This window comes from Staurois parvus, unplaced genomic scaffold, assembly GCF_062004578.1.
Source record: "Staurois parvus isolate SC_StPar_1 unplaced genomic scaffold, SC_StPar_1.0 ptg000002l, whole genome shotgun sequence".
Lineage (NCBI taxonomy): Eukaryota > Metazoa > Chordata > Amphibia > Anura > Ranidae > Staurois > Staurois parvus.
The window spans coordinates 2,831,433-2,856,511 of NW_028317798.1; the positions used below are offsets into that span (position 1 = coordinate 2,831,433).

Sequence of the window (25,079 nt, forward strand, 5' to 3'; positions counted from 1 at the left end):
GTGAATGAGCCCTTATGCATTAAATATTTTTTTGTGATTCTTTGTATAGTAGAAGTCAGAGTGGGAAAAGAAAAAGAAGCAATACTGGTAAGTCAGCACTGTTAATTTAGCAGAGGAGTCTCCAAACATTCTAAACAAAGGGACATTTTTTTGTCCTTCAGACTTTAGGGGCTCCAGACTGTGGCCAGTGGGAGTGGAAATTTTCCTGGCATCAGTGGGAATAAACATCACATTTGGTATTAGGTGGAGGAATAGTGCCCCATTTTTGGTATGATTGGGAGGAATAGTGCCCTATTGGTGTAAATTGGAGAAATGGTGCCCCATTGTTGGTGCCAGTGGGAGAAATGGTGCCCCATTGTTGGTGTCAGTTGACAGAATAATGTATCATATCAGTATCAATAGGAGGAATAGTGCCCCAAGGGCCAGATAAAGGCATGCAAAGCGCCTCATCCAGCCCCCAAGCCAGTTTGGAGACCACTGATCTAACATTTCATCATACTGGTCCCTTATTTCTCAGTTACAGGGTAAGAATGTGCCAGCAAACAAAATGTATTGTCTTAAGCAAAACTCCAGCCAAAATTAACAGAATGAAAACGCATAGCATAAAATTACAAAAATCAGCCTTTGCTGCAATAGCTAGTTTGAATCCAGTTTCCCCCTGCAGTACTTTTCTTTGCCACTAGATGTGCTCACTTTGATGACCAGCATCATTCAACCCAATTTCTCTGAGCCCAAGATGTCCTGGACCTGCTGCCCCAGCCTGTAACTAGACAGTGAAAGGACAATAGGCAACATGGATGATCTCATTTTTCTGCCACTCTTACTCTTCCTATCAGCATTTTTCTTGTCAACATATAAACTGATTGGCTCCTCGTACTGATTCTTTCTCTCTCATTCCAGCTCTGCTGTACAAGGACTGCAAGAGGCTGATATTGGTACTTGCATAATAATTACAGAGTTGCAATAATTTATCTTTTATATCTGCTTAGAATAAATAATGAGGTCACAGAACTGGCTAGGTTATGTGACCAAAAGCTTGCATCAAAAGTGGTTAAATAGAATTTCAAACTTTTGACAAGAACAAGAGCTCACATACAGTATATGCATTACAATAATATATTTAGCGGTTTGCTTGATGTTGTGTTTTAAAATTTGCTGATATTTAATAAAAACTCAAGTACTTGTCATCAGTAAAGTTTGATATGCACCTATACACAGGTTTTTGTATCTAATTAAAAAACGTTTGTATTATAAAAACACTCTCATTTGCATATTTATTTTGCAAAGTAGGGAAAATTACTGAAACGCAAACATTTCAAAATAATAAACTGCAGCTTAGAATTGCAAATGTCTATCAATTTCTTAGGTAGGTGGTCAAGAGTTGTCATTTTACAGAAAATTAGCCTCTGTGCTAATTATTTTCACATAGCAAAGAGCACAGAGGCTTGAAAAACATAATGCATGCAAATATAGCAGACTCTTCTGAGTTTCAAATGGCAGCAATATAAGTGCAGAAAATACCCCATTGCCCATCTACACAGTTTGCTAGATTTTGACGTACGGTACACATTTTGACAATGGATTGCCCCTTCAATGTCTGCATAAACACAGAAAATAATGAATGCCCTTTCTATGAAATTAACTTCATAAAATAGTAAACAAATGTTGGACTATAGTGAAAACTGTTTTGAAAGGGATCACTTAGAACCAGTGGTGTAACAATGGCCTTAGCAGCCCATGTGGGCTGCTAAGGGTCCTGGGGTTTGAAGGTATAAAGTCATGTTAAAAACTCAAGATTTCAGTGTTTTTAGGGTTTTTGCAGTAGCATTTAGGCGCGTTTTTGAAAACAAATTTTGTCTAAAAAAAAATGTTCAAAAAGGCTGGTTTGCTGCGTTTTAATGCGCTTACCAGCGTTAGTGTGTTTTTACAGCTAAATAAACATATCTTGAAACCCACTAGTTCTGAGGGTTTTTTCCAGCCAGAAAATGCCCCTGCCAAAAAAAGATGATTAAATCCTATGTGTGCATGAACACATAGGATAACATGCTGGGGAGTTTACTGGCTGTAGACAAAAAGACAAAAACAGCAGCTGTAAAAACGCCCAGTGTGCATGAGGCCATAAAATCTGTGTATGTGTAGAGCCGCTTGTGGGAGTACTTACAATTACTTCATAATATAAAAATTGTGATACTTATTTTTATTGCAAAAACACCTTTTTGTTTTTTCTTTTCTGACTACTACACCACCTGCTTGTCAGTGGAAGAGGTGGGACGGCTTAGGATCTTATGGTCCTTAGATCAGAGATGCCAAAAAAGACTGGTAAGCTACTGAGGACAGAATAGTTAGCTGAAAAATTAAAGTAGAAGGCAAAACTTTTCTTTTTCATTTTGGCAAAAGGCAAAACTTTTCTTTTTCATTTTGGATAGTGTAAGGAGGGTTAAAATCTGTGTTATCTTGTGTCCCATTGGGGAAATTTCCCTTCACTTCCGGTCCCATAGCCAAAACAGGAAGTGAGAGGAAATCCCTGCAAATTTAGGGAATTCCTTGGGCCCCCCAGATCACCAAAAGTAGTGTCCCTATTGGAAGTTTTTTCCCTCTTTTCTGGGGACAACTCAAAATTTGGGATTTTATTTTATTTTCACTTTCAATGATAATGGTAAATGGGACAAACAGGGTGATTCTCCCTAACAGGAGGACAAACAGCAATAAAAACCCAATAGGTGTTCGAGTCCCTCTCCACTCTATCCAAAACTTAAAAAAATGTTTTGCTTTTAGTTATACTTTAATGTTAACATCGAATTCCCTGCACTGATGCCCCTCTTCCATGACAACGTCTGTCCACAGCTCTGGTCTCTAGTAATGTACTGACTATGCCGACAGCTCTCCTGCTACCTGGCCATGATATAGCCTTACTTTATGGTAAGATCAATGACAGTAGAGAGGTAGCCTGGGAGCCCTATCAAAATTTTGCTATGGAGCCCAATGAACCGTATTCATGTTCCTGCTTAGAAACCTATGTGTAGTGTAGACAAAAAGACAAAATTAACATGTTCAGTGAAGAATGTTGTCCGTGTTAATACAAGTAAGAGGAAATATAAGATTTATACCCAAGGAATGTGCCGCGGTGGTTTTGGAGCTGAAGAACCGGCCAAGTCCAAGGTCTCCTAACTTCACAACTCCTGTTGCTGTGATAAAGACGTTAGCAGGTTTTATATCTGTAGGAAAGTAGTAAAAATTAGTTTAACATGACCATATTTTGTACAAATAAAATAAAAATTGTGCCCTGGCACAGTTGCTTGATGTGCTTAAGGACAGAGAGAAATGATAATATATCAAGAAATCCAAGCATCAGCTTTCATAACAATGCCGTGGATTTCTCACCTACCTACTTTTTTATACTGATTATTTCTGCTGTACAAACTTTATCTCAAAACTCTTAGGCACAAATCTGACAAACGGTCTAAGCCTTTCATCAGCATACTGCATCTGGTACAAACCATAGCATGAACAAAACTGTTGGGTTCAATAAGCGTGAAGACAAGAATGCCTTTATGAGATTCATAGAAATGAGACAAAAGTAAAGTGGCGCTGAAGTAATACAGATCAGAGGAAGAAGTAACTTATATATACAGTATGTAGAAATAGGGAAGTATTTGTGTATATAGAATGGAAATAGCAAATAATAGATACAAATAAATATCACTAATCACAATAAATGTTAAAATGTAGCAAAAGTACGCCCAGAGAATCAGCTATACAACATACCACTAGTACTTAGTGTTGCTGCCAGTTCAAGGAAGTGGGAGCTGGAACTCCAAGTACACTGACCATGACAAATGTGGGAAAGCATAGTCAACCCTATGTGGTAAATCAATACTGATTTATTAAAAAAAACATAGCAGTAACACACTCACAAGGATTTGGGAAGCAAGGCAAGAACCAGCATTCCACTCAACTCAGTCTCTACACATCCTTTGCCTCTACCATAACAAGTGTTTGGGGATACACATGGGTGCCTAGAGCTGTACAACATAAATTTCAGATGTATAATTCAGTTTTACATTCTGTGGCCCCATGTACATGAGGGCTAGAACATTCCAGTCCACATAGGTCTATACATGAGGGGAATAGACCTCTATCGACAATCCTGGCTCTACAAACTCAAGCGCATGAAGAAGACATAGCACATTCCAAGAAAAACCTCTTTCCCTCCCTCAGCCTGACGATTAGCTTCTTTTAGGACAACAGCATCCCCAGCCACTAGCCATGGCAGGGCGAGGGATCTGTGGAAACTAAATAGACCTGTATCAACAATCCTGGCTATGCAAACTCAAGAGCATTAAGAGGTCACAGTACATGTTTCAAGAAAAACTCTTTCCTTTCCTCAGCTTGTTTTAGTACAACTGCATTCTGAACTACTAGCCATGGCAGGGTGAGAGATCTGTAGAGGCTGGGTAGAACGGACAGCCTATTCTTTCCTTGCTTTCCAACCATCTGTGGGTATAGTATCAGCAAGAGATGACAGCAAGATGGGGTCTTGCTGCATTATATCATACTGCCCAATGTACATGTCATGTTAATAGGCCCTCTAAATTCTCAGGCACATTGTGGGTCCTTGCATTTGCCCAGTTGGCACAAATGGTGCATCCACCCCTCGGTCTTTTGTCATGAGGGAGAGAACACAAGACGTACTGTAGTGGGAGACAGAAAAGGACCAAATGACCCCAACCTGACTACCTGTTTAAGCAAACTGATAGTTTAAACTTTTTCCCACGGGGCTGAGACATTTTGTGTTGCATTAAATGCACCCTTGGTTGGTATAAGCATTTGCGTTATGCTTTGGCAAAACATAAAAGTGGAAAAGAAATCTTCTAAACTGCCTATGAATTGTTCTTTGTCTTGTGCAACTTTCCGTGTTTGGTACTAATCACATAACAGATATCGATGAGATGGTAAAGTACACAAACTACGAAGAACTGCTCAGTAGTTGGACACTTATTAATCAGGACAACCTAGTTTAATAAGACCACACTGTCAACATGTTCACTCTCTACCTTTCCAGTTACAAGTTCAACCTCTACAAAGACTAAGGTAAGGCTCTAAGCCTGTGCTCTGATATCCCAATAACTTCAAAACAAGCAATGTTACGCTGACCAAAGGATTTGTCCTTTTACTCGGCACCATTCTATAGGAGAGAGCAGGCTTGGAAACAAACCACTCTAGGCACTTAAAGATCATTACAAGCTTGATCAGGAAACTTTCTCAAAAGGGGAAGTCATGTGTCCCAATGCCCTAAACACAACATGAATTCAAAACTCTGATCAATGCTTTTGTATTCTACACTTCACAGCTAGGCTGTGCAAAGACCTTCAGCAAGGAATCAAAACACATCATCCTCTGACAGTTTCATCAGGTCCAATCAGAGCTAAGCTTCAAAGACTGGATGAAACAAAAATGTTCAGAGGTAACAGGATGAACAGACGGCGGCAAAAAACAAGTTTGTTAACTAGCTCAGTGCTGGTGACTTGTGACATATCAGTGCCTGAATCCAGGGCAACATTAACAGCCTTAATATCAAAATAAGTATCTCTGTCTTCAGCAATTATTTTTTTAAGTGATAAATACAGAACAAACACACTATGGGTTTATCAATATTATTTCCTTCCTTTATTTCTACAATGCTCTGCAGATGCATTTACCAAATAACTAAACCACATATTGTGCAAACTGGAATTAAAATAGATTTAATTGTGCTTTTTACTATTGGATTCATGCAGCATACTGTGAGGTTATATCATGTCTTCACAGTGTTATGTATGCTGTATGAATCAAATGGTAAAAATTTAAATTAAATCTGTAATGACACAAAAAATAAATATACAAAAAGCAGACATTTGTAGATTATATAAATATTCACAGCCTGAGTAAATGTACATTGTTTGTGATGAAAGCTGTGTGTTATTTGAAATAAGAATTTACCACTCTTGCACATCTGAATCTACAAATGTATCTAGCTCTGTAATGCTGGATGGCAAAAGCTGGTGTAGAGTTTTTTTGTTGCTTCTTCAAAACTTTGTACTGGACTCATTTTGGTAGCCTTTTAATGCTGACCCTACATAGCTTGAATTTTGGCAAACTCCTGCTGAATCCAACATTGTGGCCAGGGGTGGCCCCATTGGCACCAACTTGCTAGAGAAAGCTTTGAAAATTGAGGATGGGTGGGAAACTCTTGGCTGAACCATGACTGCAACCACTCATGCAGTTAAAGTTCGGGTTTTTTGACAGACATGGGGCACAGCCAAGCAGAAGCAAGAGAAGCACTCACTTTCGGCACTGTGCTGAGGGAGGGGCACAGGGGTGAACTCTTGTTTCCACATCACCCTGGCCATCTGCTGCCTTGTACTGGACCTGGTTTTCAAACTAACAGTTCAGTCTTGCAGATTAGACTGGGAGTCACTGGGTGTGACACCCAAATTCTGTTCCCCATTAATTTATAAATTAACCACATCCTGACTTTGTACATATATATATACAGTACATCCTTGGGAAGTTCTGCTGAAATCTGGGTCATGGCTGCGAGTGCAGCCATGATCCAGATATCATTCTGTCCAGCTGGCAATTCTCTTTAAGGTAAAAGTGATCTGAGCAGTTATACAGCCTGATCACTTTTATAGGCAGTGGAAGGAGGTCAAGCCCCCTCCCGGTCCCTGCCTCTGCCTTTACCAGATTGGTCGCATTGGATGCACTGTATAGAGTGAGAGAAACTCCCATTGTTCCTCCTCTTCTGCGACTTCAGAAACCAGAAGCAACAAGGATTTTGTCACTTATGGTTTCAATGTGTTTGTCTACAAGCTGTTACTCTAGCATCTGATCAAACTCCTGTCATTTAATTATGAAATGTGAGCAAACTTTGTGGTTGCATACTAGGGCCCTGTATTCCACAATCTCTAGACTTTGGTTTGCCCAACTGTCATATGCTGTCAAGTAAGAACACTTTAGTGGCTAATGAAAGTACTGCTATGGGGCAGGGTGCAGGTGGACATGGCGTAGTCTAATAATCAGGAAAGTGAAGCCCTGTAAATAAAGAAAATCTGATCAGAGAAATATGTAGAGGAGGTTACTATGACTAATAAAGTTAATAGTCAATGCCTTGAAGTGGAATTTTACTTTTAAAATGCATGTCACATTAATGTCAAATTTTAACTTCTCTAATATGACAAGAGGCAGCATTGACAGAGCATACAAGAAAAGGTAGGCAGAAATTTTTATAGTAAAGTTATTTTGCAAGTAATAGGAGAAGGGTAATGGGAAAATATTATGTGTACAACCATTTTTTGGACAGAGGGGTGAAGTGTTAGAACCCCTGTCAAATCTTTATTGATCTATATGCCCCTGCTAGATATGGCTTTCCCTTTTGGCTGCGCTGACCAAGGCCATTTACACCACAATGTGCTGTTGAGGATTTGGAGGTGTTTGGAAAGCTTGCAATTATGGCAAGACCTCTTTTATGTTTTATTTTGGACCTTAACATTTGCGGACAGTCCTGTACCTGAAGTATCATTAGAGGGGCTATTTGTGAAGGATTTTGTAGCTTCCCCCCTAAGTTTTTTCTTAGTCTCTGTTATAAAATTTTATAAATAAGTATTTTTTTTCCTTCACTGATGTGTGCTAATGAGGCTGCAGTGATGGGCACTGATAGGCGGCACTGTAGATGAAGAACTGATAGGTGGCACTGATGGGCATTGACAGGCATCACTGATGGGCACTGAAAGGCCACACTCATATATGGCACTGATAGGCAGCACTGATTGGAACTGTTAGGTGGCATTGACTGGCACTGATGGGCAGCACTGACTGGCACTGATAGGCAGTACTGAAAGGCAGCTCTGATGGGCACTGATATGTGGCATTGATGTGCACTGGCATGTGGCATTGATGGGCACTTACAAGGGCCATTGATGGGCACTGTCAGGTGGCACTGATGGGGCTACACTGATCATCAGTGCCCTGATGATCAGTGTAGATGTCTCCTCTGAGGAATGCCGATTACCGGCTCTCCTCACGAGCTGTCAGCGTAAGAGAGAGGGCTGCAAATGACCGGCATTTCCTATTTACATGTGGTCAACTGTGATTGGACACAGCTGATCACATGACACAGTCGATTTCATCAGCTCTTTACAGTGATCGGTGATCCGCTGTGTCCTAGGAACACAGCGCACAACCGATCGTCACGTGCCCCCCGAGGTCGTGCATGCACAGTTACAGTGGGAGGACGTCATATGGTGTCCTCCCAGAACGAGAGAACAGCCGCCCGCCCGCCCATCATTTCCTTGTATGGCGGGTGGGAAGAGGTTAACACTTTGTTCTGCAGTTTAATACCACGCTCTTCCACAGTCATGACTTTATTCTTTCCATTGTAACTGGGTAATCTCAGTTATTGAAGTTTACATCCTTGGTAAGCTACTGTTCTATTTGACCAGCCTATCAGGTTTGGTATCTTTTGTCTGTATGTAACTTGACTGAGACAACCTAGTCCCTGACCAAATTTGAGAGTGCATCAATCTTTTGACATTTGTTTGATAATGTTTGTATCATTGTCCTTGTCTTGAATAAAAACTTACTGAAAGTGAAAGTTTGGAGACCCCTGCTGTAAAGTATAGGATGGTTTAGTTCCACTTGATTGCAGTGCATGCAGTAATGCACTGCAAAGGTCTGAATCTGGCCTAAATGTTTTTACATTGAGAGAGTTGTGGTTCCTGTGGGATTTTGATAAGGCATCCAACTGCAATTCTGCAATACAATACACTTACCTGCCCGCTTGCTGCCTTCTCCCACATGTAAACTGAACATGCAAAGCTTAGCTTACTTTGCTGGCACAATCTCTATGTACTGGAATGACTGAGTCCTGCATGCGCAGGAGTGACATTATCCCACGCCGGCCAATGAAGATGGCCGAGGATCAGCATACAGCTCCACTTTAGGGGAATAATTTCAATATGAATAGCTTTGCACAGTATGCCTGTCCTACAAATAACAAAAACATAAATACTCAAATGAGCCTAATGTTATCCAGTTTTAATGCCTATGAATTACTATTCATTTGTTCTGTTGTGTGCTTAGAAAAAGCTATAAGGTTGCTGTTGTATTTGATAAGTAGTTCTATGCAGTGAGCATAGAGAAGCAGCTGTGCTCCTGTACAGGCATGCAGGATTAGGTGTTTACTCTTCAGGATGAACAGGTCATGGCTGGATACTGAGATTACCTCTGTGCATGATCCGGCGGGAATGCATATGTTCCACGGCACTGCACAACTGCACAAAGTACTTCCATACAGTTCTCTCTGGTATTAATCGCTTCTGTTTCTTAAAATACTGTAAAGAGAAAACAATGCTTGTCACAAGATAGAGTTCAAGAACGTAAAGAAGGTGAAAGGTCGATGGAGAAAAAGTGGGAAATTAATGCATAGCATGTCTAGAAGGGTTCACAGAGGGCAGACGAGAGACACCAGAAAGGGAAAAACATAGACTGAATAACAGAAAAAAAACCCTTGAAAATCTGAAGGTGTGCATTAAATAGGAACTAAAAATATAAATGGCTAAAAAAAAGCAATGGCAGAAAAAATGGCCCCGAAAACACATTCTCTTTTAAAATGTCAGGGAAGAATCATAAATGATACAATAAAGCCGAAGTTTAAAATAAGAAAAAAAAATCAGGAAAAGGGACATTACATTTTCCCCTAATCTTCTGTGTCCTGCTTTCCCCGAAATCTTCCTCCTCCGATGCCCCCCCCCCCCAGCCCCCCACTGTAATCTTCAAGTGTCTCAGGAGTTAATAGAACTAAGGGGTTGTGACAGGCACTCATCAAGAGTGCCTAACTATGCTTGCCCACCTCCTCCATTCATAGTAGCCATTATTACAGCTTCTATGAATGTAGGAGGAAGACCTATCAAACATCCCTCTCTGTTCAGAGTTCCAGTTTCATGCATGGAACAGCTTCTGTGAATGGAGGACCTGGGTGGAAAGAGAGGGGGCATAATCAGGCCATTTTGATGAGTGCCTATCATAGCCCATTAGTTCTGTTAACCCCCAACCCACTGTACAATTACGACCGTGGGGGTGGGAGGGCATTGGTGGAGGAAGATTTCAGCAAAAGGAGGACACAGCTGCTCAATGCACACATCTCATGGACGGTAAGTAATGTCCCTTGTGCTGATTTATTTATTTTAAGCAAACAGGCTTTAAATTTGAACTGAACAAATAAATTGCTAAAAAATAAAATAAAAAGACAGTAATGGCCCTGAAAAAAAGACACCTATACTCTAATCTTCAAAAGTGAGAACAGAATGAGATTTCACTAACACCAACAATACTGATTAAACTTCCTTTTACAATACAACTATCAAAATGCAATGATTAATTATCTTCATAAAAAATAATACTTTCACTAATCTCTTTATAGTGCAGTCCCACAGTAAGTACTTCAGAACCAATTCTAGACCATTCCCAGCCTTGAGAGCTAAACTAACCCATTTACTACATCCACTGAATCAGCTTCGCAGAACAAAACTCGCTCTGACAGGTGGAGATGCCTTTTCACTGTAATGAGCATCTCATGTCTTAATTACCTTGAACAACATATTTAATGCCTTAGAACCACAAACTGTGACAAATGGACCATTCGCCTGGAGCAAACTCTGAAAAATACATTATGAGCGTGTATAAAACACCAAAAGCTCAGTGGAGCTTCTAAAGAGGCCCTCCTATCATTCACAAAGACTATATAAAAAGAAAAAGTAGAGCAAGAAGAAATGACAGCTAATGTAAGGTAAATGGCATTTTTCTTTCTGCAAGTACAACTAAACCTACTGAAGAACCTGAATAGCAGGAAGTTTAGCATTTGGACAATCCTGAAGAAAATGTCTACAAGTATAAAGAACATTGCTTTCTCTATATTTAATCTTGAAGTATGTGTACAGTTAACACTTTCTTTTTTTTAGTTTTGAATAGTTAGGAAGAATTAAAAGCTCTTTCAGGTTTTTGTTGATGTCTATTTGCCTGTTGGGTAGATTGGTAGATTCAGTCTCTATTAGTCCTGGTGACCGCTGTTATCGAGATAACGAGAAAATTATGGGAAATCCAAAATTTTGAATTTGTCACAAGAACAAAAGGTTAAAAAAAGTCTTCCAACAGAGACACCTGTTCTATAAACAACAAATAAATTAATTCTTCAACTGACTTCCTGCTGCTTCTCCGATATAGGAAGTGAATGGAAATATACCCAACAGAACCAGACAGCAAAAATATAAACTGACGGGGGTTTAAAGCCTTGAAACCTTCCATACGCTACCAAAACAAAAATTTTATACATTATTTTATTTAAGTTCTATATTTAAACTATCTGTGGAGAAAAGAGCCCCCCCACCCCAAAAAAAAAATACAGTGTAAACCAAACCAAGCATTAGAAACCTAGACTGAGGTTCAAACCGCATCTACTTTTTTTTTAAAAATGGGGTGGAGCTACAGCACTTTAACGTTAGTTTAATTTCAGTTTTAAGAAGGGATTTACAGTAAGTAAACACTAATTGTATCAGATATATTTAGAATATATTATGTTTTAAAATACTAGAGTAAGATTACATTTGCTTTATATGTGTGTGTGTGTGTGTGTATATATATATATATATATATATATATATACACTCCCCGCCTCTTTATTACATTTGTTCAATTGCTTGGTAACACACACTCCTAATCAGCAAAACATATGGCAGCAACTCAATGCATTTAGGAATCTACTATAGATGTGGTGAAGACGACTTGCTGAAGTTCAAACCGAGCATTAGAAATGGGGAAGAAAGGGGATTTAATTGACTTTGAACGTGGCATGGTTGTTGGTGCCAGACAGGCTGGACTGCTGATCTGCTGGGATTTTCACGCACAACCAATTCTAGAATTTACAGAGAATGGTCCGGAAAAGATAAAATATCCAGTGAGCTTCAGTTGTGTGGATGAAAATGCCTTGTTGATGTCAGAAGTCAGAGGAGAATGGGCAGACTGGTTTGAGATGATAAAAAGGCAACAGTAACTAAAACAACCACTTGTTACAACCAAGGTATGCAGAATACCATCTCTGAATGCAAAACATGTTGAAGCAGATACTATTTTGCCAAAATTGGGATGCCTGTCTTTACATGCACATGAATTTTACTGGCATCCCAGTGTTAGCCCATAGGGTTCAATACTGAGTTGGCCCACCCTTTGCAGCTATAACAGCTTCAACTCTTCTGGGAAGGCTGTCCACAAGGTTTAGGAGTGTGTCTATGGGAATGTTTGACCATTTTTCCAGAAGTGCATTTGTGAGGTCAGGCACATATGTTGGACAAAAGAGCCTGGCTCGCAGTCTCCGCTGTAATTCACCCCAAAGGTTTCTCAAGCTATCAGGTTGAGATTAGGACTCTGTGCAGGCTTTGTACACTACTGCGCAGTCATGTTGGAACTGGAAGGGGCCATCCCCAAACTGTTACCACAAAGTTGGGAGCATGAAAATGTCTTGGTATGCTGAAGCCTTAAAAGTTCCCTTCACTGGAACTAAGGGGCCAAGCCCAACCCCTGAAGAACACCCCCACACCATAGTCCCCCCTCCACCAAACTTTACACTTGGCACAGTGCAGTCTGGCAAGTACCATTCTCCTGGCAACCACCAAACCCAGACATGTCCATCGGATTGCCAGACAGAGAAGTGTGATTCGTCACTCCAGAGAACATGTCTCCACTGCTCTAGAGTCCAGTAGTGACGTGCTTTACACCACTGCATCCGACGCTTTGCATTGAACTTGGTGATGTAAGGCTTGGATGCGGCTGCTCAGCCATGGAAACCCATACCATGAAGCTCTCTACACACTGCTGTGCTAATCTGCAGACAGTTGGCGACTGTGCACTGTGCGCTTCAGCATGCGCTGACCCCGCTTTGTCATTTTACGTGGCCTATTTCTGGGTGGCTGAGTTGCTGTTATTCCCAGTTGCTTCTGCCTTGTTATAATACCACTAACAGTTGACCGTGGAATAGTACCAAGGAAATTTCACGGATGGACTTATTACACAGGTGGCAACCTTTCACGGTACCATGCTTGAATTCTCTGAGCTCCTGAGAGCGACCCATTCTTTCACAAATGTTTGTAGAAGCAGTCTGCATGCCTAGGTACTTGATTTTATACACCTGTGTCCATGGAGGTGATTGGAACACCTGAATCTAATTTTATACACATGTGGCCATAGGGGTGATTGGAACACCTGAATCCCATGATTTGTAGGGGTGTCACAATACTTTTGGCAGTATAGTGTGGTGTGTGTATGTGTATATATATATATACACACACAGAGTTGTGCTAAAAAAGTTTGCATACCCTGGCAGAAATCGGTGAAATTTTAGCATTGACATTGAAAACATGACTGTTCATGCCAAAAAACTGTTTTATTTAGGGATAGTGATCATATGAAGCCATTTACTATTACAGTTACTTGGCTCCTTTTTAAATGATAACAGAAATCACCCAAATGGCCCTGATTAAAAGTTTCTATCCCCTGGAATGTTTGGCCTTGGTACAGACACACAAGGTGATACACATAGGTTAAAATGGCAATTAAAGGTTAATGTCCCACATCTGTGACTTTTTAAATTGCAATTAGTGTCATTGTATACATTGTCAATGCATTTGTTAACTCTCATGTGGATGCACTGAGCAGGCTAGATGCTGAGCCATGGGGAGCAGAAAAGAACTGTCAAAAGACCTGCGTAACAAGGTACTTTCTAAAGTTCAATACTGTTCAATTACCTATTAATAAGAGGAAGATTCGGGGATCTCTTGATATCAAGCCAAGATCAGGTAAACCAAGAAAGATTGCAGCCACAACTGCCAGAATAATTGTTTGGGCTACAAAGAAAAACCCACAGGTAACCTCAGGTGAAATACTGAAAAATATTGAAAGAAAATTGTGTAGTTATTTCAAGGAGCGCAGTACGCCGATACTTGAACAAAAATTAGCTGCATGGTCGAGTTGCCAGAAAGAAGCTTTAACCGCTTCCCCGCCACCCTATAGCAGATATACTGCTACAGGGTGGCAGGGGTGTGCAAAATCACACATATATATATATATATATATATATACACATGATTTTGCATTTCTGGGTAGGGGGCGCTTGCCCTACCTGCGCTGCAATTCTCTGCCACGGCTGTCAATCACCTGGTCCCGGCCGGTAATTATCAGCTGGCGCCCAGTGATTACCGAGCATCTCCACCGGGAAGGAAGACTGTTTGTTTACAAACAGTCTTCCTCCCTGTCGGCTCAGGCACACTGCTCTGGATGGCTGTGCAATGCAAAATTTATGAATTCTTGAACCAAGAAGAGAACATTATCTCCTAGTGGGTGTGCTGGCAGCAATAAAAATCCTGATAGAAGCTCTAAACCTACTCTATCCTACTATTACTATGACCCACCACTTGACAAGACTGAAGGAAATTCCCTTAACGAGGACAAAAACAGCAATAAAAACCTGACAATCTTCTTTGATTAGTCACCTAGGTGGGAGTCAATGCACAACTTGTGCTTGTCTTGGGAGGATTCTGACATTTATGTAATGAAATTGAGAATTTGTTCAAAGAACTACTTGTTGATGAATGGTATGATTTGTATCAACATGCTTGAGGGGACATTCAGTCCCAACTGATGACTCATTATTATGGTCTTGCAAAGAGTACTGTGTGAACAACAATCTTTACATAAATACTTTGAAATGGTGATAAATATCCTTTATTGGGAGTGTCTTAAAAGTATTGAAAGGTTGAATAAAATTATTATAGATTGGGAAAGCTAGAATGACTAAGGTGAAGGTACCTAGAGGAAAGGAACTCATGAAAGTCTGGAACTAGCAGTCTGGAAGATGTTCCTGGTTAACAGAAATTGCAAGGAAAATAAGCAGGCCAGTGTTCAGCTATTCTTGGATATTGTCTCTATCAAATATCTTTGACCCTGAGTGTATTGTTATCTACCTTGTATCTGTGTATTTATTTTACTTTTTTCATGACAGGATACATCAAAACATTATTGTTGATTAATATTTATATTTTTTTCTTTTGTGACGTTTTAGGGTTTTACTCAAGTATAGTGGTTTCCAGTAAATTCACAACATTGGGCCACTTATAATCGTTCCAACAAAACAGTTGTCTTCACATGGGTTTCCACCATCACTCCCAATATTAAAATAAAATGACATATTATCCTCTCACAGGGCAGGTAGCTTAGGTCTCAATCTTTAGGCCTTTAGCCTGGTCCTTCCTCTTATCACTAATGTGCACACATGCAACGTTGCACCTCTATCTCAGCTGTTTCGGCTCTCTCTTGCAACTCCCTGCTGCTTTGTCTCATGACCTGGCCTCTAGGTGGAGCCCTGAATCACTGCTATGGCCTTGATTATAATAGCTGTGCACACCTGCCCATTCAACCTGCTGGTCTCCGGTAAGACCTGGACACAAGGTTAGAGGCTTCTTCCTTCCCAAGACTATATCCAGGAGTTACCAATTATTGAGAAAACAAAAAAAAAAATGTTCTCTGCTCCAGTAAGACATTCTGGAGTCCTTCAGTTTACAGAATTTTGAGAACCTTGTGCAGTTTTTAATCCATCTAATCCAGTGGCAAGGTACAGCACTGTACCAATGTATATTATACATAATATTTTTAGATGCAGGAGGGGAGGTAGGCTTCCCTTATGCATACCCCATGCTTCAGCCTTCATGGGTAGGTGCCTTAATTGTACCACCTGCCTCTCAACATATTACATGTCTAGACTTTGTGCAGGCTTTCAAATATGCATAGCTGAGAAGAAGGCTGTGTGAACATCTTGAATCACCTAATATTTTTTACATGGGTTAGAATAACAGTGGACAGGCCTTATATAATAAAACTGATCTTTCCTGCATCAGGGTGTTTGAGACAGAACTTGGTACTTCTGTATCCCCTAGGTAGATTTGCCATTAGTCAGTTCTATCTTGATATCTAGAATATAAGCAGGAATGGATCAGTAGAATTAACACTTGAACACAGAAGGATCTTGCTTAAGAACTAAATTCCCTGCTCAGCTGGATGTACCTATTGTATGAGAGTGAAGCATGTATTAACTATTACACTGCCAGGCAAACAATTCTTAGAGACCATAATGCAGCTGTATGCAATTAATGCTTTATATGCCCTCTATCCTCAACCATAGCTCATTCACAGAAACACTGATGATTGGTAATAATTTTATATTCTATAATGTTTAGCAATATTCTTTGTGAAATAAGTGCTCCCTGAAGCATATTCAAAATGCTAACCCATATGCAGAGCACTTAGAAAATACATTCCACATAGGTAAAATTGAGGTCTATTGTCCTTACTTTAATCATTTGAGAAAGATCTCCCGCATCTGCCAGTTCCAGGACAATATTCAACTCATTGTCTTCAATGAATGAGTCCAGATACTTAATAATGTTTGGGTGGTTCAATTGCTATATAAAAAAACACAAAAAAATGAATAACAGATAAAATAACAAAACAAAAATTCTAGCTGGCTAATGGTTGGAAAAATAGATTTGAATTCTCATTAACATTGCTATTTGGAAATAACTTTCACTACAAAAATGTCCCCCAGCTAAAAACCTACATGGCCCTAACCATGCTACAACATTTTCATATATTGAGATACAGGGCTTTCAGAGAATCTCAATTCAGTAAAAATAGGTCTTGATTTATTTTTGTAAAAACATGCATGTGAATTGTGATGCGCAGCAGGTGCAATTACTAAAGAAGGGCAACGCACATACAGTACACAGTACATTGCCATAATTACCTTAAAACTGAATTACAAGAATACAGCAACTTTGTAAAATCTGCTGGCTTGCTATGGGTTAAGTCCAAGAAGGTGCATGCCAGCTTGTGGATTTAGCTCTTTAATTTACATCTGACAGTTTTACCGAGCTTCAGAAGTACAGCTATCCTATGCTCCCAGTGCTTTGATAGAAGAGAGACTGTTTTCTCATACAACACATCTCCGCCTGCCCTTCCCTTCTGCTGCCCATTCACTGAAGGCTTTGTAAGTTTGTGAATGGGTTCACACAATACAAATAACTCTTTGATTGGGCAGTGGGAGTAGCTACATACAACTCTGCAGCTGCAAGAAGTATAGCAATAGCTATGCTGCCGTCTTTCTGTAAAAATAAAAATTGTAAATTAAAGACACAAATCCATGAGGTTGAATGCACCTCATTAGACCTAACCCCTAGTAATCCAGAACACTTTAGGAAGGCTGAATTCCTGGGGTTCAGCTTTAATCTTAATTCTAAAAAAATTGACAGAATAATGTGTCTCACTGATTCACAATGTAGGATCTCCCTCTTTCAGTCTGCTGTGTACAAGATTACAGGAAGCTAAAGTAAATCTACAAAAAATGTGGTTTCAGGTGCTTATACTAATGTTTCATTGAATGTAATTATTTTGTTTAACACTAAGCTACATTATATGGTGGTGTTTTGTATTGGTCTGGAATTCAATTGTAATGAAACCATTAAAAACCCTTTTATATACTTTATACTTTATTATATACAAAATTTATAACAAATTCTAATAGCGCGAATGTGCAAACAAAAAATAAATCATTGTTTTAAAAGTGAAAAAATATGCTGTACTTCATCCTTCTGTAATACATGACTTAGCCTTTAGGGACATTTTTACAGTAATCAGGTTTTGTGTTTGTAACTCCCAAGACTCCTACGATTGCTTGAAGTGCTTTGTATTTAGGATATAAGTAGTAAACTGCACAGGTAAGAGTGTCTCATTAATAATGTTTATAATAGACCAGTGTGTTATTTGCTGTAATCTGAATAAAATAGATTCACTGGTACCCAAATATTCACAAATCTTGCCCAGCCCAGCAGTTAAATGGATTAAATTGGCTTTCTTTTGTGCAGTGAGCTGGAATAAGTAACTTTTTCCTTGTGTGAGAAACCAAATGGGGACTGATACTGGGAATTTACATAATTTGTAAGCGATGTACTAACAATAATGTGAAAGTATGGACATACAAGGGTCTTCTTTTTTTCCTAAAGTGTATCTAAACCCAAGAAAAAAAAAATGAATATATTGCAACTTGCCAGTTCCTATATGTAGTGACTGCATTTGTTTTTAGTTGTAAGGCTAAAACAGTGTAGCAAACCCTATCTTCCTTCCAAACTATATTTGGTGAACTACTAACTACCCCAACCCCCATGTAATGGAGCTCTTTATCTTGTATGATTTTATTGGGTGAAAGCCACGGCTCCCTCCATTTGACTCAAATGTTATTACTTTTTTTTCCCCAATACTGGGCATTGTTGCTCTCTGAGTGTGTTGGATAGTGTGTCCTCCACCTCTCTGTGATCTTTTGAGTTCTATGTTAAAGGTAAACCATAGTGTGTGGTGGGGGGGAGACAGCATCCGACACACCCAGTAGTGTCAGATAGCAGAGGCTCCAATTTCTTTTGAACATTTGTTTGGCCACCATCCACACAGGTAAGTATTAATTTTATTCATTATAAGGCTAGGTTTACACTATTGCAGCTCTGAAAGCCATTTGAATAGGCTGCTGTGCCTGTAAAAAAGGCACACAGGAGGGTGCACACTCCTCGTGCATTACCACCATGCAATTTATTAAATCTTTAAGAGACAAATTGGTACTCACAAGCAATTAAAAAAAGCAGGCATGTAACATGAATGTTTCAACTTTGGACGATACATTCCGTCTATGGATCGTTTGGTCAGAAAGCTAACATGTTTCGGGAGTCATGCTCCCTTCCACAGAGCTGAACCAACCCAGTGTCCTGTCTACCCTTAAATGACCAAAGGCCACTGTGCTGTGCCTGTGTATCATTCAGGAAAAAAGGTTCCTGCACCATTGTTAAAATGCAACGGCCGCAAAATTGCATGGTGCATTTGCACCATGCGATTTCCCGGGAACTCCCGCACCCAGAGATATTCTGCTTTTTATATGTGTGGGGGTGCCATTAAGGCCCCATTCACACCTGAGTGTTTTATAGTGCGAAGCTCGGAAATGCTCAGGGAGAAAAAAATCAATAAAAAAAAAGTCAATATTACTGTATGGAGACATCTCCACTCCAAGTCGCCTGAAGCTCCAAAAAGTTTTGGAGCTACTTTAGTAGCTCCATTCAGGCAGATTTTTGCATTTTGTGGTGCCTTTTCATTCCCATAGAAATACATGGAAATGTGTTGTGTTTTTATGCTCTTTAGCACGTTTTGTCGTGGGACCAAGAGCATTTTTTTGGCATGGCCAAACATGGCAACAATTGATGTCACAGATGAAAATGTTCTCTATTGGCTAATACAAAAACACCAGAACTCAAAAAGCCTGAAAATGCCTGAACAAATCACAGACGTTCGCAAACATGCATAAAACCACATAAAAATGGTATGCTCAGGTGTGAATGGGGCCTAAGAATTCAGGTGTGAATGGGGCCTAAGAATGAATGGCAGCCGCTCGTGTTTGTAAAGATCAGCGCACTTTGGTTGCAGGTGCTGGAACAGGCACAACCCACAACCACCTTCATAAGTGGGAACCTAGCCTTACGCTGCCCATATTTTATGTTGTTCAAGTTGACATGGTCACTTTCAGTTTCAAGGTGATAGCCCAAATTATAAAAACTGTGTCAACGTCTTGTAAATTATTCTTTGTTTGACCGAGGAACTGCAATTTATCTGCTGTTTTTCATCATGCAAAAACTAAATACATATGTGTAGATGCCATGTTTACATGATTGAAGGGCATTTCCTGTACTTAGAAGAATTGAGAATTGTTTTGGTATTATCTGGATTGCATCTCAATATGGTGAACATCTGAGAAAGTTTTTTGTGTTTGTGGAATGCAGTCAAAAATGTGGTAAACATTGTCTTATATCTGTGGGTGGCTTTATCCTGTTTAATAAAATACAGAACATAATTTGAAAATGAAAGCAGCTGAAATCACTACAAATAACCAAATTTCACTAACAACGTGGCGGTTAAAATATATCCAGTATTGAACACTCTCATAAAACACATATCCACACCGGATCACTATATCCTGCTGACTGACAGCACAGGTCATAGAGGATCAAGGAGAATAAGGTCTGCCCTGAGCACATAGGGGAAAGGGCACATGATAGGGTAGGCTAAAAGGCAGGAGAAGGGTGGTTAAGAATGGTTGGGGAGTTGTTTAAGGATATGATGTAGGGAGCAGGGGGGATGTGGTCATAGCTTAAGGAAACCTCCAGAAGGAACAGACAGTGTGGTGAGCAGTTTGGCTCACCCTCTGGGTAACTGTGTGGATATGGCTATGATGGAAAGTGTTTAAGTTTGGGGAACCAAGGTATGAGAACAGGATGGCAGAATTGTGGGGCATATTTTACTTTTGTCATTGGTAGTGTTTGGACGAGTGGTTTAACCTTAATTGTCACAAATATGTATGATTATGTGGTGTTCATTAAGGAAGGAAGTACTAAGGTTTATTCCAGGTGAATAATAGTGTATATATTACTGGTGTATACCCACCGAGCTGGATGTAGATACCTGGTGGCCATGTGTTTATAAAGAAACATGATATTCTAGGTCAAGGGTCTCCAAACTTTCTAAGCATAGGGCTAGTTTATTGCCCTTCAGACTTTAAGGGGGTCAGACTGTGGTCAGTGGGAGTAGAAAATGCCCCATCGTCAGTGGGAGAAAAATTCTTCAGGCTTGGTTGTCAGTAGGAATAAAACAATTACAAAGTGCATGTGGTTAGTAGGAGGAGAGATAATGCCCCATCATTGGAATTGGTGGGACAAATAGTGCCCAATCAATTGTGCCAGTGGAAGTAATGCTGCCTTACCCTGGTTAACAGTGGGAGGAATAGTGACCCATTGTTGGTTCCAGTGGAAGAAACAGTGCTCCATCATTGGTGTCAGTGGGAGGAATTATGCTCCACTACTGGTGTTAGTGGAAGGAATGGTGCCTCAGCCTTCACAGTGGGAGGCATAGTGCATCCTATCAGTGGGAGGAATAGTGACCCAAGAGCCAGATAAAGGCAAGCAAAGGGCCACATTCGGCCAACGGGCTGCAGTTTGGAGACCACTGATGGTGTTTAATGGTATAAAAAATACTGGTGTGTATCCACTGAACTGGTTGTAGATGGCTGGTACAGGTTTACAACCGAACATGTTTTTGGATGGAACTGCCAAGGACCAGGCTTTAATGGTTTATTTAATGAATTCTTGTATGTTTTTGAAGAATTGGTGTCTAAATCATGGTATTGTTATCTTGGTATTTAATATAAGCTGTGGACATGTTACTCCAACGAACATAATTTGTATCATATTGTTATATTTATGATGTTTAATGTGTTTGGTTTTGATGTTCAATACCAATCTGCCCTCTCAGCCCTACCTGGATCATGTCTGTTGTATCATATAAACATGGGAGAAATGTTCGAATGTCTGCATATGTATCTGGCAGTTAGAGGCATGTGGTCACCATTAAAGTATTTCTTTGTCCGATGTTACATCATATGGAGATTTGGATATCTTCTGGTGGAGTTCCTCTTTCAGTTCTAGTTACCTTACTGAAATTTGCACATACCTGTAAGTGTAATTTTATCAATCCTTTTCACTAGTTTTGTGCTTATGTTTATTAGCCGTAAAACAGAAAAACAAAATTCTTCCTAAATCTTTTTTTTTTCCTAATTCTATAAAAGAAGGTCAGAATGGGATTCGTCAATTAACAGAAACAGGGCTGAGTATATCCCTTTGACATCTGATTTTCTTTCAAGCGCTGAGCAAGGACGCTGACAGACACACCAAAGTGATCTTCTCAACCCTCTGAAGTATACAGCACATCAGACCTTCAACCATTATATATTAAAGCATTAGACAAGGAGCCATCCACCTGCTCTGCACTCCCGCAAACTGCTGACCTTGTACTGCGTTAAACGGTTTCTTGGGATCCCACTTAAAACTTACATTATTGTTACTTTTGATTTGTTGAGCTGCTTGTAAGATGACTTCCATGCGCTCAGGGTTTGTATCAGACATAATTTATAAATGCGTACACACTGGAAAGGAATGCCCTACAGGCAGTAAAACAGATACACTCACTGCTCATTCACAACAGAATGTGACTGCTCAAACTGACTCACCAGATTCGGAGCTGTTTGATGCTGTGATTTGAGTGTTTAAACGGCATTTTTTCTCTCTGCAGGGATCCTGGCTTTGAGCATACTTGCAAATTTTCAAGTGTGAAATGTTTCAAAAATATATATATTCAGCAAAGCAATGCCCACAGGCCACTAAACATCTTTCTGTGAGATTATAGCCCATAAAATATTAGGAAGATATGTGAAAATCCATCCTGTTCTGTCAAATACATTTAAACCAGCTGGAACCAAAGGGATACACGTACACTGCTTGCCTTACAGAATTCAAAGCCTAGGGAATTAAAACACTGAACAGGAACTATACTTGAACACAAAACCATGCAAAATTCCCCAGACCTTAGCACAGAAGAATAATATACAGTATACAGTATGTTAACCTTTGGAAACTTTCTGGCTTTCTACATGAATAGCTCTATAAATTTATAAATGTAATCTGGTCTTTATCCAAAGCCGGCCATAGACAGTTCAAATCTCGGCTGGTTCAGCAGGGACCAGCTGAGATTCGATCCATGTATGGGAAGGCTGAATGTACCCAGCATGTCAGATTTCACATCTGATTATCGCTAGCGACTATTATAACCGCTAGCAGTAATCATTGTGTTCTCTGTGTTGATGGGGAAATCGAGCAATTTTCTTTCCTGCAACTCATGGCTCCATCTATGGCTGGCTTTAGTCATGAGAGTTAAAAAAGATGGTTCTATCTAAAAAACAACATTGCAACAAGGTATGGCATTTTGAAAAATTGGTAATGATAGTACGGTATTTCAATCAATGGGGACAATTTACTAACGATGTATAGGCTGTTCACATAGCAAAGTGAATTTTCACTTTTGCAAGCAAATTTGAAATCAGCCAAGAGTTTAAATTAATCTAGGTGTGGGTTTGACTTGACCTCTGACAAAAAGCAATATGGCACTAATAATAGCTGTCAGATGTAGCAAAATGCATTTTAAAGATTTAGACCTCCATACGTTCACTTCATGCAAACACGTCAACAAATCATAGAAATACAGTATGGTTACTGAATGGAAATGTTCTCTTCATGATATAATGATGCTATAGCGAGTCACATCTGCAAAAGTGGGACAGATACTATACCTTGACTCAGCTCCTTAATGTTTAGGTACACTTAGGCTACATGTACACTGGAACTGCCATAGACGCTAGTTTTACTAGCAGCAGAAAAATGATAAACATGGCACCGCGTTTAGATAAATTTACTCGTGTTTAGTGCTTGGATGTTTATTCATTTAATTAGTCAGAGTACTTTCCATTGAAATGAATAAATGCCCAAGCACTAAAGGAAGCTAGCGCTTAGGGGTGTTTACATGCATTTTTCCAGCATTTGGTGGTGTTTTTGGCCAAAATGTTCCTTTCCTGAACAAGATTCTTCTGCGTTCATGAGAGTTACATTTAACTGCTCCTACACTCTGCTGCTGCTAAACCCTGATAAAAGCCTATGTGTCCATGGACACACAGGCTTTTTTTGAGTTGAGTTCAGGGGCTTTGGCAAACAAAAACGCCAAAAGCTCCTAAATTCATGTTTAGGAGCAGCAGTGTACATGAAGCCTTAAAGGAGTGTCCTGTGGGTAGCATAGTGGATAAGTGGTTAGCACTTCTGCCTATTAGCACTAGGGCCGTTGGTTCAAATCCCTACCGTGGCACTACCTGCCTGGAGTTTCCCTGTTCTCCCCGTACCTGTGTGGGCTTCCTCAGCTTACTTTGGTTTCCTCCCATTCTCCAAAGACATGCTGGTAGGTTAATTGGCTCCTGTCTAAATTGGCCCTGGTATGTGTATGTATGAATGTAAGTTAGGGACCTAAGATTGTAAGCTCTTTGAGGGCAGGAACTGATGTGAATGTACAATATATTTGCAAATTACTGCATAAAGTGAAGGTGCTATTTTAAATACCTGAGATAAATAAATAAAATCAGTGCTAGGGTACACCCCAAACTATTTATCTACTAATCATTGGATAAGAATGGTATTTATGGTATTCTATCATGAATTCTGCTGCCAGACTCATCCACCTCACTAACCATTCTGTATCTGCCACCCCTCTCTGCCAATCCCTCCACTGGCTTCCCATTGCCCAACGGATAAAATTCAAAACATTAAAAATAACATATAAAGCCATTTATAACTCTGCCAAAAAATTACATCAGCAATCTTGTCTCCAAATATCACCCAAACCGTACTCTCCGCTCCTTTCACGTCCTCCTGCTCTCTAGCTCCCTTGTCTCCTCCTCCCATGCTCGTCTCCAGGACTTCTCCAGAGCTTCCCCCATCCTCTGGAACGCTCTACCCCAATTTATCAGATTATCGCCTACTTTGCTCACTTTTAGGCGATCTCTGAAAACCTATCTCTTCAGGGAAGCCTATACTGCACTCAGCTAATAATGGAATCTTCTATTCCTACCAGTCCATCCCCCACAGTTACTACCTTTTGTACCACTAGCCCCTCCCTCTTAGATTGTAAGCTCCAAGGAGCAGGGCACTCCTACCCCTCTTGTATTGAATTGTATTGTTACGGTATTGTCTCCTGTTATATTGTAAAGTGCTGAGCAAACTGTTGGCGCTATGTAAATCCTGTATAATAATAATAATATTTATAGATCCTGGGCTCCCAGACTTAGTTCTGCGGGTACCACATCATGAACCCTCCAGGGTACACCAGACAGAATTCTACTTTGTGGAAACCTAGACATTGTGCAGTCTTTCTCACCCTCGCTAATGCTTTCCTTTGTATTCTTTTTTTTTTGTTTCCCCACTCCTGGTTAGTTTTTGCTGTACCTTGTTCGTGCTGGAGTGGTCTCACCAAGGTTTTTGTGC

At 39.9% G+C, this 25,079-nt stretch overlaps 1 protein-coding gene across 1 annotated transcript in view; it reads right to left on the bottom strand.

The window, feature by feature from the left end:
* The window catches only part of LOC149474727 (serine/threonine-protein kinase Nek6), a 281,492-nt gene that overhangs the window by 98,485 nt on the left and 157,928 nt on the right, over positions 1-25,079 (bottom strand). The window contains exons 5-7 of the mRNA XM_089667137.1: positions 16,431-16,541; positions 9,263-9,371; positions 3,108-3,215 (exon numbers count right to left, since the gene is read on the bottom strand). Of these exons, the coding sequence (XP_089523263.1) occupies positions 3,108-3,215; positions 9,263-9,371; positions 16,431-16,541 (328 nt within the window). The remainder of the gene's footprint in view (positions 1-3,107; positions 3,216-9,262; positions 9,372-16,430; positions 16,542-25,079) is intronic.